Here is a 23488-nt window from a genome sequence, read left to right on the forward strand (position 1 = left end):
AAATGACTTTTAATTCTATAAAATGGCCGCCATTTATATGTCTCCATTTATCTATATTTCAAGGCGGGTTATAAAGCAAACTCACTAATAACTGAAATCTTTTCTCTTTTTTTATAAAGTATCAGCTATAGTAGAATGTTCAATAGAAGAGTAAATAAAAAGATATGTGAAGAAATTTATCGAAAAGTCTCGATAGACGAACATGGAATTTGTTATCAAGTTTAGTAGTGCATTCGAGTGAAATAAATATTTGTGTCATGCATCGTTTAATTATCTAATTAGCATAAAAGAAACCAACCTTTTTTATAATGAATCCAGCTGTTATAATATCTTATTATACATGTATATCCACCTAGCGTTCTGAAAACATTCGTTCAAATGTTTAGTCGTAAATTATGCCGCTGGCAAATATATGTAATTCAATTAAATGTTAATTTGTCTTTCTAATAATTATATAAAGTAAAAATACTGATATTATCTTTCAATTGCCGCTCAAGTTTTATACCTTAAACAATCTTCAAAATGGTAAAATATTTCTGACAATACGAATTCAAAGTTGCATATTCATGAAGTAATAAAATGCCTATGTACTTTACAGTAAATGTTTCAAGAAACATGAAACGATTTTCAGCATTTTTAAGAAGAAACCTTTTCTAACAGTAATTTATAATCTATGGTCACCATTAACATACTCAACGACAAATTTAAATATTGATTTGTCCCATAATAAAGTACCTTCTTCTTAAAGAGTATTCAATTCCTACCATAAACCTACTTTGACTTCAATTTTTAGGGGAGCATAGGTTCAAGCCCCACTAGGACCAAATTTTTTCCCTTACCCTTATTTTCCTTTTTTCCTAATAAGTTTTTACTTCTTTCAAGACTTTGATTGATTCATCGTACAAAAGTGGAGAAATTTCATTTGATGAGTAATTCCTTCTGTTCAACGTGAATTTACCTCTGAAACGGAAGGGGTAGAGTAAGACCTCTTTGACAATACTTAGTTACATGCGGTAAAAGTTCTCTATTTTGCCTTCACTCTTTAGATTACATGTTGTGGAAGAAATTTAGGTAAGTTTTACTTCTGCCCCAAGGTTATTTTTGAATGAAGTGAACAAAATTCAAAACAGACCTACAGGATTCGACCTGAATTTTTCAATGTTGGAGTTAGAATTCTGTCTCATTAAATCCGTTTACTTGAGGCACCCTAGAATAAATAATATTGAAAGTTTTATTTTGTGTTTTATAATTCTTTACCAATTTATAAATCTTTGCTTGGGGTTTAGAAATACTGACTGTTTAGAAATATTTTAATCTTAATGAGATTTTGCAAAACAAGAAACGTAAGAAGAGATTTAGTTTTCTGATTTGATGATTGAGATATTTGACTTTCTGTTTAAATCTTTGTGGAAAGGACATGGTAAAAATATAAATTTTAAAACTTGTGCTTAGATTTCCTTTGATTCGCATTTACTTAAAATGTTGTGATAGTTTCTTAGTTATTTGGGCCTGCAAGTCTGGTACGATTTTCAAAAATGATTAGTACTTCTTGACAAAATTGCATTTTATCATGTTTGTTTTAGTACAAAATTCCTATACTCAAGTACAAGTATCAGCATACATAACATAGTGACCTTGACAGTTTCACCTTCAATATATGCCACGAATGGTAACAGCTGTGTTTAGTATACAAAAACTGAAAAACGCAAAGATATGATCAAGAACAAAAATAAGGACTTATGGCCTTGACCTTGAAGATGTGATCTTAGGAAAAGTGCCTTGACTAAGTGTCTCGTCACTGGTAATGTAACATGTGGCATGTTTTATTGCATCAAAAAAATAAGACTGCTTTCTGAAAAGACAGTATGAAGTCTATAACATTAAATCCTAAATCAGTAAAAATGAATCAGAATTTCTATTGAAAATCTGAGTTACATCAGTAGTTAAAGTCTTAAAGATAAATCTCCTTTAATAAACACACCACTTCACACCGGTCACTATGACATGACATTTGACCCACTGACACATAAAGCAATAGGAACAATTACTGAGTCAAGCAAACATCCTATAAAGTTTGACAGCTGTAGTCCAAATGGTAATTAAGCAACTTTTAGTCTCAAAATCAGTGTCCTTGACCTGTTACCTCAAAACGATGAGTAATTTACTGACTACAGTCAATCATTATATGACGTTAAAGACTTCAAGACGACCCCTTAAAGCTTTTTTAGATAAAGTTTCTTCAGGCTATAGAATGTTGTGAGTCAAATGTACTAGTATCATATGGCACGGTTTTGTTTTACCACAAACAAGCATGTAAATTTCCTCCATTAATGCCATTTTAGGGGCTATTATTCCATTAAAGATCATTCAAGGGAATTGCTGACAATATGCAAACTAGCATTGGCACTACGGTGTCTAGTTGAAATTCTACTATTCTATTTCACTGGACAAACTTTCTATGACTGACGGTCAGACAAACAAGCAGACACACTATTCAGTATATACGGGGAGACATGATAACAATATTTACAACAGTATTCAAGATAATATTCATTTCTCAATTTGAATTTTTGCTACATAACTACTAACTCATTCAGAATAGGATATATAACATAATGAAGAAAACAAAAATGTCAATGTTAGTCAAAGTTAATAAATGTTTGTAGCACTGTAAAGGTTAATAAGGCACATCTTTGACTGAAATGCATGTCTCTCACTCCTATCTTTATACCCAGTGTTTGTTGCATCGGTTGGTGTAACAGCACTGGAAACGGTAAAACGGAACGGATACTTTCTCCTTTCTTGAAGGGTCTCGGCACAGCTGCAAGAAATTAAAATATATACATCAGAAGAAAGAGCCAGTCATATCTGTTTCCCCTTATTATTCAGAACGACCAATTTATAAATGAGCCGTGCCATGAGAAAACCAACATAGTGGGTTTGCGACCAGCATGGATCCAGACCAGCCTGCGCATCCGCGCAGTCTGGTCAGGATCCATGCTGTTCGCTTTCAAACCTAATGTAATTAGAGAAACTAATAGCGAACAGCATGGATCCTGACCAGACTGCGCGGATGCGCAGGCTGGTCTGGATCCATGTTGGTCGCAAACCCACTATGTTGGTTTTCCCATGGCACGGCTCAAATGCTGATAATGCCTGTCTTCGCAACAATGATACATTCACAACTTATGTCAGTGTAATATAGAAACAATAAAAAAGCAACGGAATTTGTTCAATAACCTTCCATATTGTTTTAAACCTATGTAAGCTGTTATCATTATTTATATTGCGTGATTTCATTTTAGCTAATAATATGGGTTTTGCCTGTTTAATAAACAAGTAAACAAGACTTCAACAGCTTTTATCTATCAAACTGATGATGTAACTTCCACTCGTACCTGTAGCTCCAACTTTGTTATTCATGCAACAGAGGTTGTACCTTTCATTAAACGTGTAGTTCTCATTCTGTTGTCTACGCATCAAAGGGTGTAATTTTCACTCATGCCTAAAGAACCTCAATATTCATCTTCTCTACTAGGTCGCCATATATACATGAAGTACTCACCTCGTTTTCTATGCATTTGTGATTTCTACACATACCTGTAGTACTGACCACGTATTAATAATTTTCTTACCAATACGACTGACGGTATAATTTCCACTCATACCTGTAGTACTCACCTTGTTATCTATGCAACTAAGATTATAATTTCCACTCATACCTGTAGTACTCAACTTGTTATCTATGCAACTGAGATTATAATTTCCACTCATACCTGTAGTACTCAACTTGTTATCTATGCAACTGAGATTATAATTTCCACTCATACCTGTAGTACTCACCTTGTTATCTATGCAACTGTGATTATAATTTCCACTCATACCTGTAGTACTCACCTTGTTATCTATGCAACTAAGATTATAATTTCCACTCATACCTGTAGTACTGAATGACAGGAAACATGCCTGGAAGAACATATTCGTACATAGAAATGTAACAATCTAAATCTTAATAGGTAGTAAAAATTGAAGATAAAATCGTCCTTGCAATTTAACACAATATAATCTTTTAGTATTAGTTGATACAGTAACATTAGACAAGAGCAAAGATGTTGCCAGTCAGTAGCGCCAATCTAAAACTGAAGCTAATATTCCTACTCCAATATTCGTCACTGTTCTTTCAGAATATTTCAGGTGAAGTCATTTTAATTTTGAAAAATAGTGTAGTCTACAAATTTTACAAACCGGATGTAAAAAAGAGAGAGAGAGAAAAAAAGAGAAAAAATGCATTACGTTATTTGGAGGACATATTGAAGTTTTGTTACAAGACTCCACATTCCACCCAACTGAACCGCAGTTATAACATTCCAACTGTTGATCTGAAAATCCGATAGAAAATATGGTAAAATGTTACAAAACTAAAGTGAAAACTACAGTACAGCGGTCAAATATTGAAAAAAAAAGAGTTAGTGTTTGCGACATTCACACCCTGTGTGAATTTAGAGTCATAGTATTCCAAACAGTTATGCTAAAATATTGTAAGAAATGTTTAAACAAATACAAAAAATTCTTTGATTTTAGCTAACCTTGCAACAATGATCTACCGACACGAACAAAATTACACTGCACAATACAGAGCAGACAAGAAATACATTTTGAATCTTGACATGACGAATGAAAGGATCTTATTGCAAAATAAATCATGCCGTGTTATCTTAATGTATGCTAAAGGCTGAAAAGATACGGAGTGGACACGATTTTGTGACAGACGGACAGATGGGAAAATGGACTACTGGCCCAAATGAAAACGGAAACGAAAACACAAACGTCATAAATACCCACTTCGTGTCTGTGAGATGACCTCAGGATTATAAATTGTACATGTTCAAATTAACTTAAATAACATATACATACCTATAGTCATATATCTTGTGTTTGAGGATAATGGAATGCCCAAAGCTGAAAATTACAAGACGAAGCATCAATATAAAACATAATAAACACTTAATCATATCGAGTAGGGTTTGAATTTGCTTCAAACAAATAATGAATGTTTAAACATTAAATTATTGTTCGTATGGGAATCAACGCGTTATTGAGTCGTTTTTTAGTCGCTAGTCAACAAGTTTGCATCTGACATATTCGTTTTCCTAGCCCGCCCGCTTAGCTCAGTAGGTAAGAGCGTTGGTCTACGGATCGCGGGGTCGCGAGTTCGATCCTCGGGCAGGGCTGATGTTCTCCGTGGCTATTTGATAAACGACATTGTGTCTGAAATCATTAGTCCTCCACCTCTGATCATTCATGTGGGGAAGTTGGCAGTTACTTGCGTAGAATAGGTTTGTACTGGTACAGAATCCAGGAACACTGGTTAGGTTAACTGCCCGCCGTTACATGACTGAAATACTGTTGAAAAATGGCGTTAAACCCAAAAAACAAAAAAAACAACAAACATATTCGTTTTCCTAGATATTAACGTACAGATAGTTGTATTGAATCAAATGTGACAGAGAGCACGGGCGGACGAATGACAGACAAACAGAGTGAATATTAGGTTACTGTCTTTCTTAACTTACGTTTATCCACCAAGTTGGAGAAAGGTTTATTCGGAAGACTGCAACGAAATCATTTGAGGCAATTCAAACTAAGTTAGAAAAAATTCAATTTTTAATATTTGCATTTTTAATAATAAAATTCGGAAAACATCCTTTGGAAGCATAGAATGCAACCAAGAAGAACTCGGTTTGGCTGAGTTCATGAGCGGTAATAAACTGTGCAACACCTCTTACGACTCCTAGCACCGGCTTAAGCGGAACTCTATTACACATATGTTGAATGGACTCCATGATCCCAAAGAACAAGAAAATATATATATAAAAACAACACTAAAACATACATATTGTCATGATTATGAGGCACATATATTAATCTACAGCTGAAAAATGACTGCAGGCAACCCGAATATCATGATGTTTGCTGATATTGGAGACAGTACTAGCTGTGTTGGTTGTTTTAAAATTGAATGAAACATTTAATTTCATTGTAAATATTCTTTTATGGTTGCTTTTAGTTTAAGAACTATCCTGAAGTGTCTTTTATCTATGTAATTTATGTATGATATATTCATAGCCTGCTTTTACCTAGATGAGATCTCATTTGAAAAAATGATAATAAAAACATCACCTGTCAATGTCACAGGGGCCTGAACATGGGGTCACTTGGCTTAAGAGAAAGGTCACAGAGGCATAAAGATGGAACAACTCTTTCTGGGTCAATAACTTGAGAATCACTTGACCCAGAATGTTGAAACGTCATAGGATGATTGGACATGCAGAATAGATGACTCCTCTTGATTTTGGACACACTCGATCAAAGATCAAGGTCACAGGGGCCTGAACATGGAAACGGTTTACTTGATAACCATTTGACCTAGAATTTTGTAACTTCATAGGATGATTGGACAGGCCAAGTAGATGACCTCTACTGCAGCCAACCATTAGTGTCTCTTTGTTTTTCGCTCCTATCCTCTATTGACTTCTTGCCTATACGACTATGCACTGGGGGACAAGGGAGGCATGGGCATCTTCTAATTTGAAAATCAATTGCCCTCCTTCGAAGGAGGAGGTATATATTGTAAATATTACTGTTTAATGATGGATGTTGGTCGGTCTGTAGACGAATCAGTTTCCGGATGATAACTGGAAAACAATGGTTCTGATTTAAGGTCAATACATTAAATGTCCAGTGGGTATTGGCCAAATAATTTCTGTTCCTTGTCAGTTGCTCATGCAAGTGTTCTATAAGCTTTTGTTATAACTATAATTTCCAATATCACATAATTATCAATTAGTCCATGACCTTTGCTCACATTTACTGTTATTCCCCTTATTCCAGTAAAAGCAGAGTGTTTCCCATTGATTTGTTAAAAAAATGCTTATAATTCAAAAAAGATTTTGAGCAAAATTAACCAGACATCACAAAATTTTCAGTAAGCACATAAGCTTAGCTCATATATTATTTTATCCCCTTTGACAGAGTAAAAGCAGAGTTTTACCCCTTGATTTGGTTAAAGAAAGGTTGAAAACGCTTATTGATCAAAAGTAGTTTAACTAGAATCACCAAACTTAAGCTAACTGTTCATGCCCATTACCAGAAGCTGTTAACCGTTGCCCACATCAGTCCTCTCAATGCTTTGATTTATTTTTAGGTTGAAACAGTGAAGCGGTTGAGACTTATAATTACCGTATTTCATAGCCTACAAGAATATCGTACTGACAGTTTTCACTGAAAGGCAGATTAATCCGCCGTAAGGCTTTTACCCGTTTTTCAGGCTAATCGACAGATATTTATATTGATATGAATTGTTCTACAGTCCGTTGATATTTCCATACATACTTAAGTAGGTAAATACAATAAGGTTGAAGAAAGCGTCAATTCGCATGAGAAAATATGTTTTAGGTATGTGGACCCATCATGGCTAATTTGAAACGTGATGGTGTATTCCTTTAAAACATGTTTTGACCAAAGCGCATGAAAATTTAGCGATAAAAATATAGTTCGAAAACGTATTATAAAGATTTCTCTAATTTAGTCATAATATTACAGATTGCACTAGTCAGCAATAAAACAATACTGTAAATCACTTTAAATTCCCGCACCCTGAATTATTTCGCGGATTTATGAATTCGCGAGGGGAGGGTCAGATATTTAATTCGCGAAGGTTCTTATCTTATATTAGTGAAATTCTAATTCCAGAAGTCGTGATTACATTGATGTCCATTATTCCGTACCGTAACGAATTTATGCACGCCAAAGACTCGTTAAATGCATGGTCCGTAATGGCTATCGACAAATTGCTTTTGTTCGACTGAAATTGAGAGAGAAAGAGCCTTTTAATCCTTTATTTAATTTACGGGCGATTATTCTTATTACATTTAATAGCTGATAAAATGTTCAAAGTTTGTTAGTCATTTCATAAATAATTGTACAAAGTTTATAATACAATGGCGTGGCACATTGTTGCTAATCCACACTGTTATCTTAACAATCCCTATTGTTATCTAAACAATATGTGTAAACAATCACGCGCTCTGTTTGTTTGACAAATATAAAGTGCATCAAGGAGATGCTCTCCGTAACCTGTTAAAACAAAGTTATTATTATTATTATTATTATTATTGTTATTATTATTATACCAGATTTATGTAGCGCCCTTTTCATGATTAAAGGCGCTTTACATATAGCAAACGCAGCCACACAGGGCGCGAAATTCATCCTCTACTAGTACAGATACAGAGCGATCTGACCAGAGGGGCAGAGTGAGATAAAGCCCCCCAGAACAGATAGAGAGAAATCCTTTTAGATACAAGCCGTCCAGCTAACTTAGCCTAGCTCTTTGCGAATAGACAGTCTGGTTCTTTAACGTGCCTGGTGTATAGCACCGATACACGCGAATCCGTCTTTCCTGGGAAGAACCAGTACAGGCCTCTTGGTTAGGTGGGAGACGCTCAAGAGCATCTCAGAAATTTCCAGTGCTTAGACCAGGATATTTTGTTATATATGTACTGCCAGCTGCATGTAATTCCAACCTCTAGACCTTAGCGTTAATTCTGTCTTTAAGCAGTATATTCTACATGAAATGTAATTTCGATGATTTTTAGCTCGACTATTCGAAGAATAGTTTAGCTATTCTACTCACCCTGGCGTCGGCGTCGGCGTCGGCGTCGGCGTCATACATTGGTTAAGTTACCAACATCACAGGGTCAAGTTCCATAACTCTGACATTTATTTTAAGCAAATTATGCCCCCTTTTGGAGTTAGAAAATTCTGGTTAAAGTTTTACATGCAAGTTACTATCTCCAAACTAATGCAGATATTGAATTGAAACTTCACATGTGTTTCCGGGGTTATAAAACTAGTTGATAGCACTAAGTCCCATAACTCTGACCTTCATTTTGGCCAAATTATGCCCCCTTTTGGACTTAGAAAATTCTGGTTAAAGTTTTGCGTGCAAGTACATACAGCTATTACTAAAAGGCATATCGATTTGAAACTTATTTTTTTCTTTTTCTAGATCAATTACCAACCTCACTGGGTCAAGTCCCATAACTCTGACATGTATTCTGAGCAAATTATGCCCCCTTCTGGACTTAGAAAATTCTGGTTAAAGTTTTACATTCAAGTTACTATCTTCAAAACTAATGCAGCTATTTAATTGAAACATCACATGTGCCTTCGGGGTTATAAAACTATTGATAGCAGCAATTCCCATAACTCTGATATGCATTTTGGTCAAATTATGTCCCCTTTCGAACTTAAAACTCTTTTGACATTTAACCTTTCTGGGTAATATTTTCCTGCTTCTGGAACAATATTTCGAAAAGTCGAGCTTGGCTGTCTTACGGACAGCTCAAGATTGTTATCATACTTATTCATAACATATTGAAATAAATTAAAGTTCTTTTAATAAACATCGTGTACAGGCGGCTAGTATTCATTGCTGAAATTGACCATATTCGACATTTTCTTTCGGATATGTCTGTATGTTATGGAAGAAAATCTACGCGGATTTATGAATTCGCGATGCACCCATTTCGCGAAAAATAGCGAAAATTAAAACACCGCGAATAATACCGGAATTACAGTATTAATGATCTGAATCATCATCTGTACTTGTATATGCAATTATACATGCGATTCTTCCTACCTGTCCCGACTTCTACGCAGTGCTTCAAGTGGCAAGGGAGATCACTGCGTACGAGTTTGGTGTATAAGAAACTGTTGGTTTTTTCATCTAAAAATAGATTAGCTTTTTGAATTACTTACCTTTATTCCTAAAGTTCTCCTATTATTGTACAGCTTTTATAATGACGGATTCTTATTATTCTTTTTCAATATAAATTTTTAGGACGATTAGTGTAAAATTGAGTCAAATTTTTTGTTTTAAGATTTCCTTTTTTACGAAAATATAGCTGTAGTAAATATGGCAATATTTCTTCTCTGACTATACTCTATAACCGCCCGCTTAGCTCAGTAGGTAGAGCGTTGGTCTACGGATCGCGGGGTCGTGAGCTCGATCCTTGGGCGGGGAGTATGTTCTCCGTGAATATTTGATAAACGACATTGTGTCTGAAATCATTAGTCCTCCACCTCTGATTCATGTGGGGAAGTCGGCAGTTACTTGCGGAGAACAGGTTTGTACTGGTACAGAATCCAGGAACACTGGTTAAGTAAACTGCCCGCCGTTACATGACTGAAATACTGTTGAAAAACGGTGTTAAATCAAAAACAAACAAATCTGACTATACTCAACTAATACGTTATGCATGCAATACTGCTACATCTGCACGTATAATTTGTTACATTATTGATTCAATATGTCATAATAACTAGACCCTTTTATCATTTAAAAGTTATCATTCCCTGTAAATCGTAACTGTGTCAGGATTTAGCGGACTTTTATGATTAAATCGTCTGCTCAGATTCTTGATCGATTGCGGGGATTATTGTACCTTTTTATTGCATGTTAAACCTAACGATCTGAGGCGATGCACATGACTACTTATGGGAGTGAAGCCATGGTCATGTGAATGATACACATGATGGAAACGCTAATATTCTAGACATCAGGAAATTTATACTTTTACTTTCATTTTACCAAAGAGCTTCGACTTACTTTTCGAAGTATATAACGAAGCTTAAAAACATCAGCAGACATTCTTCTTTACAATCCAACATTAATAAAGTTGATATTTGACATGAAAAATGGCCTTTACTAGTCGGGAAAATTACACTATAGATTTATTATATTTATATCGACTACATTCGAGTAGACCACGGTAGCATATCCGTCGGATAACTACCTTCCTGTCTTTAATACCAGCTCCTGTGAAATTGAAGGCTAAATACACACTTTTTACCAGAACAACATGTATTTCTTCAGACCGCACATCGAAAGGTTTCAACGTGTCTGTGCTTTCAGCGCTTTGATTTTTTTCCGTTGCTTTCCTCGTAAAATAATAAAATGTTTGAGATCCGCACACTTGGCCCAGTTTACATTCTCCCTATAGCACATTTGCTTGAAAAAGTAGTCCGTCATTTGCATTGACAGTACAAGCTGCATTGATTGTATAAAGCTTAAGTTTACACTGCAGGCTGATATCGGCCTTATAAATGCATAGCGGTAGGATAAAAAAGTATATACATTTTTCCTATATTGCAAGAAAATATCCATGGACAACGTTTCGTGGAAAAAATATTTAACAGTCCGTAAATGTCATCACAATATCTGTTTTTTAAGTATTGTTTCAGTTATCACAGAATCCTTTGTCTGACGGATAGTGAGTTAAGGGGGGACTATAAACCCTAAAACAGGGGATGGCAAATGCAATGGTACCGGTAAGAATCAAATTTTGTGTACCATTCAAACGAAAAGACCTTAAAGTCAAATAAATTTGACCATAAATAATTTCTTACGTAACATATGCAGTGACACAAGTAAGACCTATGGGCTCAAATATTGTTATTATACTTACTATGCAATAAGAAGAGGGAAACAATAGCAGCTAGTAAAAGTTTCATCTTGCAGTTAACCAGCTGAAACAAAGTAAATTATGTGAGATTATTAAAAAATATTGATATCAAGTCCAAAAAAAAACAACAACAAAAAACACCAAGAAAAACACAAAAAACACCAAGAAACACACACACACACACTTGACCCAGGACTTCAAACTTGGAAGCATGATTGAGCATATAGAGTAGGTCAGTAGAGCATAAGTCAAGAACACAGGGGCCTTTACATTGAAAACGGTTTCCGCCCAAGTACTTAAGAACTACTTGACCCAGGATCTTCAAACTTGGTAGCATCATTGGGCTTATACAGTAGATAAACCCTATAGTTTAAGGGTCAGTAGGTCAAACGTCAGTAGGTCATATGGGCGAACCCTTGAAAGCGGTTTCTAACAAATAACTTGCAAGTACCTTTACCCAGGACGTTCAAACTTTGTAGCATATTTGGACTTATAACAAAATTTAGATCATAGAGCGAGATTTCTAGATTCTTTTGGTGGATACCTGATGTGTCCTTCAAGGCATTGTGTCAGGCATGGACGAGCGGGCATTTAATTGAACCACCGTTCGTCCATAAGCTTTCTATCAGATTTTCACACGAATAATTCTATACTCTATTCGAAGTTTCAAAATCATATCAATGAATGGCAAGTGATTCAAAGTCTGTGACCTTAACCATTCAGCCTCGAAAACCTCTTCGTTGTATTAAAGTATTTGTAGAACAAGCAGCAAAACCAAGAAGAGAAAACTTCCGAAGATATATCGACACAAACATTTCGATTTTATGGCGTATGTCTGAATACATGCAGTCTATGATATAGATACAGCCGTACTGGTAGGTACTTTAGATTAAATCTAGATTTATCCTAAATTGGTCAGTTATCAATCAATGTATTTCATATACATAATTTATTTATTTACAACTCAATGATGAGTCTGACACATACATGTATTTTATTACAACTCTAACGTAGAAACTTTTTTTTCGAACCATATTTCATGAATATACACAAATTAGAATATTATCATTAATCTTACCGAAACAAAAAGTAAGATTGATGGAGAAAAGTGGAATACCAAAGAACCGTTCGGTCAATATAGATGAATTCACATACGTTTTGAACGATCTTCAACTGTTGGATCAATCTTACTGAAACGAAATGTAAGACTGTTCATGGTCTCTAGTGTTAAATATAGTTATCGAAGAAACATTCCCATTATACAACTAGAAAAAATTATACCAAGCTTTATATATGAGACTTACCAATAACACATGCTATTAACGTAGAAACAAGTGTAAGTAAAACAAAAACATACCTGAAATCAATGTTTTAGCAAAAAGCCAGCGTTAATTTGTGACACAGTGATTTATGTCTGAACGTAGTAAGTATCAAATATTTGAACAAGTATTTTACTACCGGGTTTAATTTATGGGCTATATACCAATAAAAGAAATTGTTCTTTGTTTCATATAAAATTCAGCTACTTCAGACCAATTTTGTTACAGTTTCTAGATTTTCACTCCATCGTAGACCTATTTTCCACAAGATATCCATACATTTGCTTCAAGAAAACGAAAAGAAAAAGGGGTGTTGAATAGTATGCAGTGAAATGCAAGTCAACTGAAGTCAGGTACCCTCATATTGCCGCATTTCAGAAAGCGGTCCGCAGAATAAACACCCTACTTTCGTTTTCAAGTAAACAACTCGAAAACATGCGAGTATTAGCACGAAACGTGTCCTATTTTATGTAAAATTCATTCCACGAGTGAAATAATGCCCATTTGGCCCCCGATTTACGCGCAAATGCGCGAAAAAATGGAAAAATTAGGATCTATTTATTAGGGAGTTCTTTCGACTACACCACGGAAGCACATTTTGGACCGAATTACTGCATTAAAACCTCATAGTGTAAGTTGATGGAGACCTGGACCGCCTATAAATTACAGACTCCGGTATATACCGGATCCAAGCAATTTGAACGAAAAGTATCTTAAATGCATATCATTTGTATCCATGGTGATACTAACCCTAACCTTTAGTAAGTATATTATACATATTATACACTAAATGCGTGCGGACATGTGTATTTTTGGCGTGCGCTCCAATTGATAATCACTTCCGCATGCGCATGAAAAGAGCTCCATTCAAGCGCACCCTGTATGTTATACCTGTATGATAGTAGCTTCCCTTGAACACGTGCTCAAGCGATTGAAAATCCAACAACTCTGCTTAAATCAAAACAGAAACAGCTCGACATTATGATTCACCAACATTGAAACTACACAACTGGAACAAAATATGAATGCACATGTATTTAAAGGTGTGTTGTGTCTGGACTTTTATTTTTAAGTACTATGACCTCGCTAATATGCTCCGTTCGGTACTGACCTTTCGAGTAAATTTGAATAGAATACGGTGAATATGAAATGTAACATACAAACAAGAGTGCCCTAAAAACCATGTTCTGCTCTTCTGACCTAGCTCTTACCCTAGATAACCTAGTATCAATTTTTTCATAGATATTATTAAAAAAAAAAACATTCTATTTCAACCAAGTTTTATGCAAGTCAAGTAGATTATTAACCAAGTTTTTTTCCCAATAGTTTGACCTAGTGGTCTAGTTTAGTACCCAAATGACAGCTATAAATTCATGCTAGATTTTAAATAGACTTGCCAAAATTTATGACCAAGTCTTATGAAGATCATGTAGTAAATGTGGCCTCTTGAATGTTGATAATGCTTTATATAATTTGACCTTGTCACATTGTTCTTGACTTTAGATAATCCAGTTTCAAACTAGACTAGATTTCATACAGAGAAACATTCTGACAAAGTTTATTGAAGATGAAGATGTGGTATCTAGAGTGTTAACAAGTTTTAAACTTAACTAAGATTTCATACAGACAAAGCATTATCATGTGGAAGATGTGACCTCTAATGAGTTATGTTTCTCTATGATTTGACAGTTACGTAGTTTAAGAACTCAGATAACACAGTTTCTCTCTTGGCTTACATTTATTAGAGACAAAACTTCTAACTACATTTTTGTAGACAATTCTCGTCTGTCTATCTGTCGGGTTTGGGCCGACCCTGTCTGACACAGAACAGTCATATACGATTCTTATAATCTGTTCAACTGAGGTCGCCACACATACCGGTTGTACTCGCCTCGTTATGTATTCAACTGATGTCACCTCACACACATGTAGTAATCACCTTGGTATCCGTGCAATTGTGATTATAATTTCTACTCATACCAGCCTTTGTGAATTACAGGAAATATGCCAGAAAGGACTGTATATATTTAACAATCTAAATTTAAACAGTACATGTTGAATATTAAATTGTCCATGCAATTTAACGCAATTTTTTTATGTTTAATTATTATTTCTAGCAGTTAATGTGGACGGTTAATTGCTTCAGTATCGTAAGACAAAAACAAAGATGTTGGTTAACGCTAAGCTAAAACTAAAGGGGATTCCTACACATATTAGTTACGTGACTCTGTTTTTTTCAGGATATTTCAGGTGGAGTCATTTATTTTGGTAAAATTGTCTACCAACTGACTGTAAAAAGAAAGTAAAATATACTACCTGATTTGGTTGATTTATTGAAGTTTTGTTACAAGATTCCTCATTTTATCTAACTGAATCAAGGTTATAACATTCTAACTGCTGTTAAGAAAATCCGAGATAAAATATGATAAAATGTTACAGAACGTAAGTACAGCGGTCAGCCATTGAAAAAATGTACTCTTTTATGCGGCACTGAACCTGAACCTGCGCGAATTAAAGTTGCAGTATTCCAAGCATTTATGCTAAATTATTGTAAATAGAACCTTCAAAGATGAGTAAACAAATACAAACATTCCAAACAAATACAATAAAAGACTCTATTTATATGATATTATATGATTTTCCATCTTTCTTTGTGAATAAAAAATACATTCATGCCATGTTTGTTTGCATCAAAATAGCTTTAATTTCTTCCATTTCCTAGGTATTAAAATAGAAAAAAAAGAATCTTCACATGTCGCACAACACGACAAAAACGAAAATGTTGCAGGCTCGGTTTGATTGAGCCTGTTTATGGACGGTAGTGGAAATGCATTCTACCGCCCACGCCCTCTGGCCCCGGGTTGAGCAGAACTCAACATTTACACATGCTAAAAGTACAAAAAGCAATTTAGAGACATCCGCAGATGTATTCAAACGGCGGTGAACATGGAACCTTCGATGATACACGTGTTGTGGCGTGTAATTCCATGAAGAGCGGCTTTTGGTCCCCAGATAAAGTAATGGGTTTGCCCCAAACGAGAAACCAATGGGCAGAACTAAACAAACTGGAATTTAGAAAGGGGATCTGAGGTTATGGAGCCTGCATATCACAGGATTAAAAAGCAGGCACCCTATCCAAGGGGTGATTATACAATAACGTGCCCATTACTATATTCAGTTAAATGTGACAGAGTACTGACGGACGAACAATGATCCGTTATATCTTCATTAGCTGATCGTATAGTAGATTTTGTTTAGTATGTAAAACATAAGCTACATTGTTCTTTAAATATAATTTATTCAAAACCCCAAAGTTATCCTAATTTAATTAATACATAAAATACCTCTTTTTAGTTGCACAATTATAAAAAATAATTTATCTTTCATAAACTAACTGATCCATAGTTTAGAGGTTGTCTTGCAAAAATAGAATACGTTAATGATAATTATTAAAAATCTTAAATGCCAAAATAGAGACACCTATGATCTTACAGTTCCGTACTGAAGCTAAGGCGGTCTGTAGACTGCCACAAAGACCTGCTGACAATTTATCATATAAATATATATAATATATTCTAACGAGGTATGTTAAAGGAAACCTATTCATTAACATTTTTAAAATTGTGATAAATATCAGCACACTGGATAGATACCAATGTGGCATTTCACATACTTTATTAATGTTAGTAACTCTTTAAAAATGAATACCACTTCAAGTTTAAAAAATACGTTAAATTAATCAATAAAAGGACCAAGTACGATAAGGCACAGTTTTAGCTCCCAAATTTCAAAGAAAATGAAAAGAAAAACACATCTCAACGACAGGGATTATTTGAAGGATAATGGATTAATCTTGCATTTTTTTGAAGAAAAATGTATCAGTTTTGCGTTTAAAGTCATGATCCATCGTCGGCGGAAATCTTTCGTCAAATTCGGCCAAGAAAATGATTCTGTAAATTGTATACTAAATACGCGTAATATGAACAAGATCTAAATTTTGCGATACTAACGTGGTCACACAAGGGAGGAACTTGTGTATGACAGCCATTTTAAATCAGAATGGGCTATTTCGGAAAATATTCCAGAAAATATCTGTCTCACCCCTCGTTTAAACATTTTTTTGGGGGGAGGGGGAGGGGGGCGACTAGGAAAGGGGGCGTAATTAGCGGATTGAGGGAACAGGGAGGTGTCTATAGGGTAGGAGGTGATGTATTTTGTTTTGGTAATGTGGAAGAAGTTCTAAGGCCGAGTCAAGGGAGGTATTCTAAGAAGAAAATTGAACAAATAGATAGACTTAGAAATAAGGTGAAATAATTACGCGTTATTTTATACATGAAGTACAACAGGAAGTAAATGGTAACGTATATAATTATGCTCTTTTACATCACAAGATGGGTCAAGTGTTTAAGTGATGTGTTTCAATCTCATATTGTTTATGTTTGTTTGTTAGATATATGCCTAGCTAAAAAAAAAGTATTTAATGTAAATTCATGAGACCATGCTTGAGTCTTTATCATGATGTGACCTTCCACACTTGGCATTCTTCTTGAGAATCTTTGCACTTATTACAGAGTTATGGCCCTTGAATTAGCCAAAATAGTGGATTTTTTGTTTTTATGCTCATAGCTCAAAAATATATGGCCTAGAATAATGAATCTTTTTCATAAAATGTTTGTTTAGGCTAAACACCATTAACACAGCAAACATTTGAATTATTGCCCCTTATTTGTGACAAATGTACCAATGGGGGCACACCCTGTGTCCTACAGACATATCATGTTGTTTAATGAGAGGTAACATATAATGTGTACTTTTGCGTGTATAAACTTACTTTTTATGTTATACATGCATGTGCATTTTCAAGTATGTGGTACTATAAATATTACTTTTGATGTTAGAATTGACTTGAAAGTGTGCGGTCATTAGTGATATATTTGTTTTATGATAATATTGTTATAAAGCTTTGTCGCCATATTTGTTTCTATAGTGGTTTAAGGCACATTGGTTTAAGACTTTCTGGATGAAAATGAAATAGGATTGTAAACAAAATGTAAAACAGAAAATAATAGTTCTTTCATTGATTTTTAAGGCTTATGAGATACGAAGAAAAGGTCCAAGCGTGGAACTCCGGAATTTATCATACAACGATACGAGGTGCCTATTTATAGATTAAGGTTTACTGATTTTGTTGGGAATTGAAATCCCAGAATATGTTGCTGATATAACACGCATACGTAATTGCAGACAAACCTTGCAGAGGAAAGTCTTTGTATACTTTCATTCTGTTGATGTTCTGCACAAAGATCAACTCATTTGTTGATGGAAATATTGTAATTGCAAAAATAACGAGTGGACGATTTATATATTTTTCGATGATATCTGACATCTGTGTCGAACCGACGTAATCCCTTTATGTTTATTGGCAACGTAGCACCCGTTAATTTGGGAAGATATGCCATTTACAAACAACTTGTCTTCTCATTAAGTACTGTATTGTACGGTGGCACAGAGGTGACATAGATGTTTTTTTATATTAATACGTGCGCACGTAATAACTAATACGTGCGCACGTACTTGTACAAAAAAACGTTATGGCACATACTATAAAAAAACATCTTCGTACGTATAAAGTAATACGTGCGCACGTACTAGTACAAAGAACATCATCGCACATACTATAAAAAACATCTTCGTACGTATAAACTAGTATGTGCGATGATGTTTTTGTACTAGTACGTGCGCACGTATTAGTTATTACGTGCGCACGTATTAATATAAAAAAAACATCTATGTCACCTCTGTGCCACCGTAGTATTGAGTTTGATGTTTTTTTATTTTAAGGCGTATATGGTTACAAAAAGTTAAATGCATACACTACATAATGGTTTAGATACACAAACTTGTGCAGATCAAATATTCAATACTAAAGAAAAATGTTCCGTTGCGTTCCACAAAGTGTCAATATCCTCTAGGATAATAGTACTTTTATCTTCTACCTAACTCCTAATAGGGATCACACACAGATGACGTAGCTCATGTTACCGTGAAAATCAGAACGAGGCTCGTTTTTGTGGAAATCAGCAGCAGCAGCAGCAGCATTTTACAGTTTCAATTTCATATCTATCAAATCTAACGTACATTCAACTGGAAATTTCTTTCCATGGTGAATGTTGATCTAACAGTTTAGTCCTTGACGCGTCAGTATCTATCGGAAAAGGTAAGATGATGTAGATATTTTATTGATTTTTTTTCCAGGCATTTGTGGCCGATTTCGGCCATTTTTTATTGCCCGATGGGCGATTTCTAGAAGTCTGAATGACAGCAATCGAATGAATTTCGAATGCACATTGACAATATTTATATATTGTTTGTAAGCCTGATTGGCATTATCATCCTGAATGGATGGTAAGTAACGGTTACGATGCAGAGTAACACATGTTTTCGTCGAGTCAAAAAAAAATTTCTTTGTTCCGAGGGAACTTTGGACGTATGATTTTTAATTTGAATTATTATCCCCAGATACGGGTAAAATATCATGATTACGACTTTGCCAGATTGGCATTTTTTATCCCTTAACTTTGTTTGCATATTTGGCGGATTGCTATTTATGCCAAAACGTTAAACCGTCCGTTTAATGTAATTTTAGGCCTTTTACGATGGAAGGGGAGGAAAACGGAATGGCGAGCGGCTCGGGACAGCCATTATCCCCGCCTAGCGGAGATGTGAAACCAAAATTTGTAGTCCTGTTTGGCGCCATATAACCTATACTGTGTTGGTGCGCCGTAAAACCCAAATAAATAAATAAACATTTTTCATCATAGGATATTTTTTATTCGTCCTGTCCAATGTCTTCCCCCAAGTAAATCAAACGTCCGTGTTTTAAGTTTGCCACAGTCATACATATTAATCCGATAAACCGCTTCAGAAAAAGACAGCCTCTGCAAATGCAGCAAATAGATGAACGGATTTGATTTCAATTCAGTGATCAATCAAAAGGGAAACCAATAAACCGTTGTTCACGAACATTGGCACATCTATTGATAGAACGAAAAAATACAATTTACTGCATTTGTTGTCTATTCATATTTTACTATATATGTCATTATACTGCACATAGTTTTAAACTTTACAAACGACTCATACCGTACATTATATAACCACAATACTGTGTATTGGATAAATATATTACGTTAGAACATCATTAACACCCTTTGTAAATAATTAAATTAGCTAAAAAGTATCTTAACATAGCTCAAGAAACACCCTGGCCGTAATAAAAGTTATCATAAGAACTCTGTGACATCTTCACAGTTATCACCTGAATTCCGTAACATTTGAAAAGTCGGGCATAAAATTGTTAGAAAATGGTTTATGTTTGCAACTTTGCGTTAAAATTATTCTATTGCATGTGGTGAGGATGAAGAACGTGAATAAGAAGAATAATATGTATGAAAAAGCAAACGATTTCGATATTTTACTCAAAATGTCTTCATTTCAAAGAAGTGGCACTGATTATAAGACTAAACAGTTTTTTTCTGACGCATAGCACAATACATCAGGCAACCTTGATCATCAAACTTTAGTTTTACACCCCATTCTCTCTATTTAAAGATAAATAATTACCATTTTATCCACCGATTCCTTGGCTCACCATTCAGACATCAGAAGAACTCTGTAACGTTTTCCAGGAACTCCGTAACAGTTATCAGAAGAAAACATGACAGGTTATCAGAAGAACTCCATCCTTCGTGTAACACTTCCTCCCCCGTGAAGTAGACACCGTCGTTTATATGACTGAAAAATTGTTGAAAAAGACGTTAAACCCGAACACACACACACACACACACACACATACACACACAAATAATCCCTATTGATTTTGAGATTGGTAGGTGAAATGTCATGGTCGCATTGACCCGGAGCAGTTTAACCGTTTGCGGACGATAACTTGAGAACGCTTTGGCTTAGGATCATTAAACTTAATACGTAGCTTGGTCATGACCAGTGAATGACCTTCATTTACTCTCAGCTAAGAAGATCAAAGGTCAAGGTCAAGGTCACAGTACAGTAACCCGAAACAATTCAACAGTGTCTGGACGATAGCTTGAGCACGTTATGGCCTATAATCACAAAACTAAATAGGAGGGCTGACCCCAGTTAAGTTAAAGGTGGTGTTACTTGAAGTTGATATATATAACATGCGATTTCGTCGGGATTTAATAACTCGACAGTTTGACATATCTTAAGACAACATTACGTGGCGTATAGAAGTTTTTCGTCATATTTTTGGCCGAGACGACATCATCCCATTATCAGGGTGCCCCATACAGGCTTCCGTATGTTCATATCAAAGAAATAGCAGTGGAACTACATCAGTTCTTGTAAGTCCATTCTTCTTTCTGACATGGATGCAATTATACAAAATGATAACTCCCTTATTATTAGTGGTAGTAATTTATTTGATATTCTAACAAGACCAGCAAATAACCTACATACATGTAGAGCAAAATCTATTTCGGGTTATTCTGCAGTAAACCGCTTGCGTTTGATGACTTCAACCGATCCAGGTGCGTAGCACGGTCGTATTTTTCTAACACTGTTGATACTAGTTTGTCGTGTTAGAATCGAAATAATAAGTTCCCAAACGTGGTTTATCGTAGAATAACCCGAGTTTTGAGTTTTTATGCGAAACAATATATCAATCAGGCCTACGGCCTTCGTGATATATTCTTACGCATAAAAACTCAAAACTCGGGTTATTCTACGATAAACCACGTTTGGGAACTTATTATTTCTTAAATAGTGTTTTTGGTACTTGCTCATTCTAAATACTGATATATTGGAATTCGCAAATTCAATGAATTTGTTTTTCGTACTGTATTTACTAAAATCGTCAAATTCCAGCAATTCCAATGTTTGATTAGGGTTTTTATTGCTGGTTTTTCACATAAGTCTGTGTTTATGTTTTCGCTTAGTTCGTAGACATTATTATATACACTGTACTAATACATTGTTGTTAGAACTATACTCTATAGTTGCAAATTGTGCTCACTGTAAGTGCTGTTTTTTCCTGTTACAACAAATAATCTATATATACAGTTTTCTATCACAGTGTTTGTTTTATATTGGTCCAAGGTTAAATATGTGATATGTAGGTATTATAGTTCCTTAAGCTTCAGTGTTGGAAAAAGTGAGTGCTGGGGTGAGTTATTGTTCATGCTTACCGTCCGTCGTCCATCCGTTCACTCTTTTCTTTAGATGACATCTCTGAAACTACTGGTCAGATCTGTGCAAAACTTGTAGTGTCAAGGCATGGTCTTGTACCCCCTGAACAAAAAAGTCGTAAGGAGGTATACTTGTTCCAGACAGTCTGTCTATCTGCCCATCCGTCTGTCTGAGCGTAGAAAACAGTCTTTCATAGGTCGCCTGAGGTAAAATAGTACCATTTTAAAGAGACTTTCCAAACTATCTCAACCTGCTCCAATTATTTTATTTTGTTTTTTTCTACTATTTTAAGGACCAAAAAAAAACCGTATTGTGCTTAAACTGTTTGTCATGCTTCACACTAAATCGATAATTAATTTCTGAAACTTTCGACACCAAGAGCATATTATCTTCCACTTTCAAAGTTGCACACACTTTGAAATTCCAGTTAGCAATATTGGGCCAACATTGCCCTCTTGTTCACTTAATTGTCGGTGCGTAAGTAGACCATTTGGTTTCTGATCAATAACTGGATAATGTTTGATCTCACATTGTTCAGACTTTGAAGGATGATTGTGTTTGATAAGTAGATGATCCCTATCATTTTGGAGGACCAGCAGGTCAAAGGTAAAGGTCACAGCAACTCAAGAATGCTTTCGCCTGCAGTCGTCAAACTTCATGGGAAGATTGCCTTTAATCAGTAGATGACCCCTATCATTTGGAGATTCAGTAGATGAACGTTCGTGGTTCCAGTGACCTTCGTACTGAAAACTGTTTCTATTAAATGACTAATGAACGTGCTGGCCTTTATTCGTAACACTTTGTACGAAGATTGCTTGGGTGAGTAAGTCGAATGTTAAGGTTATAGTGACAGAGACTTAATATGGTTACTTAAGAACCATTCAGTCTGCTGCCCTTAAACTTTAAAGGATAATTAACGCTTATATTAATTCAAGGATCAGTAGATCAAAGGTCAAGGTAACAGTGAACTCGATACTAAAATGATTTGCGCTCAGTTAGTAAAATAACACTGGTCTACTGTTCTTGATCATCATAGGGTGACGCATGATCATTATAGGGTGAGTGTCTGTGGTCAGTAGATGAACTCTTTTGATAGTCAGAAGGTCAAGGTCATAGAGGTTTGTGCGATTTACATGTTCGTTTTTAGATATTAATAACACCTTTAACCTCAGATAAAGTAAAGTCTGATTCTTGTTTGCTTTGATATGGCATGTGTTACTTGTTCAACAGTTGCGTATCAGTAATGCATATGAGCCGTGCCATGAGAAAACCAACATAGTGGGTGTGCGACCAGCATGGATCCAGACCAGCCTGCGCATCCGCGCAGACTGGTCAGGATCCATGCTGTTCGCTAACAGTTTCTCCAATTCCAATAGGCTTTGAAAGCGAACAGCATGGAGCCTGACCAGACTGCGC

General features: G+C 35.3%; 1 protein-coding gene across 2 annotated transcripts; it reads right to left on the reverse strand.

Moving 5' to 3' along the window:
- Positions 1 to 2537: 2537 nt before the first annotated feature.
- Positions 2538 to 13025, reverse strand: LOC123551700 (uncharacterized). Of its 2 annotated transcripts, XM_045340809.2 has the most exons (7): positions 12886 to 13011; positions 12607 to 12718; positions 11532 to 11592; positions 4915 to 4959; positions 4294 to 4379; positions 3898 to 3966; positions 2538 to 2821 (listed from the first exon to the last, which is right to left on the reverse strand). In XM_045340809.2, exons 3-7 carry the CDS (start codon positions 11575 to 11577, stop codon positions 2726 to 2728), a joined length of 342 nt encoding a protein of 113 aa, XP_045196744.2. In that variant the 5' UTR covers positions 11578 to 11592; positions 12607 to 12718; positions 12886 to 13011; the 3' UTR covers positions 2538 to 2725. The 2 variants fall into 2 exon arrangements, with proteins under 2 accessions (XP_045196744.2, XP_045196743.2); XM_045340808.2 differs by lacking the exon at positions 12607 to 12718 and having other exon boundaries at positions 12886 to 13025.
- Positions 13026 to 23488: the final 10463 nt, after the last annotated feature.

Source organism: Mercenaria mercenaria, chromosome 4 (genome assembly GCF_021730395.1).
Source record: "Mercenaria mercenaria strain notata chromosome 4, MADL_Memer_1, whole genome shotgun sequence".
In the NCBI taxonomy this organism is placed as follows: domain Eukaryota; kingdom Metazoa; phylum Mollusca; class Bivalvia; order Venerida; family Veneridae; genus Mercenaria; species Mercenaria mercenaria.

Excerpts from the sequence above, each read along its gene's own strand:
- LOC123551700 (XM_045340808.2), bottom strand. The coding sequence starts at position 11,577 with ATGAAACTTTTACTAGCTGCTATTGTTTCCCTCTTCTTATTGCATA. Across the intron at positions 4,960-11,531 it reads TTCCCTCTTCTTATTGCATA|CTTTGGGCATTCCATTATCC; the intron begins GTAAGTATAATA and ends TGTAATTTTCAG. Across the intron at positions 3,967-4,293 it reads CAATATGTCCTCCAAATAAC|GCATGTTTCCTGTCATTCAG; the intron begins GTAATGCATTTT and ends ATGTTCTTCCAG.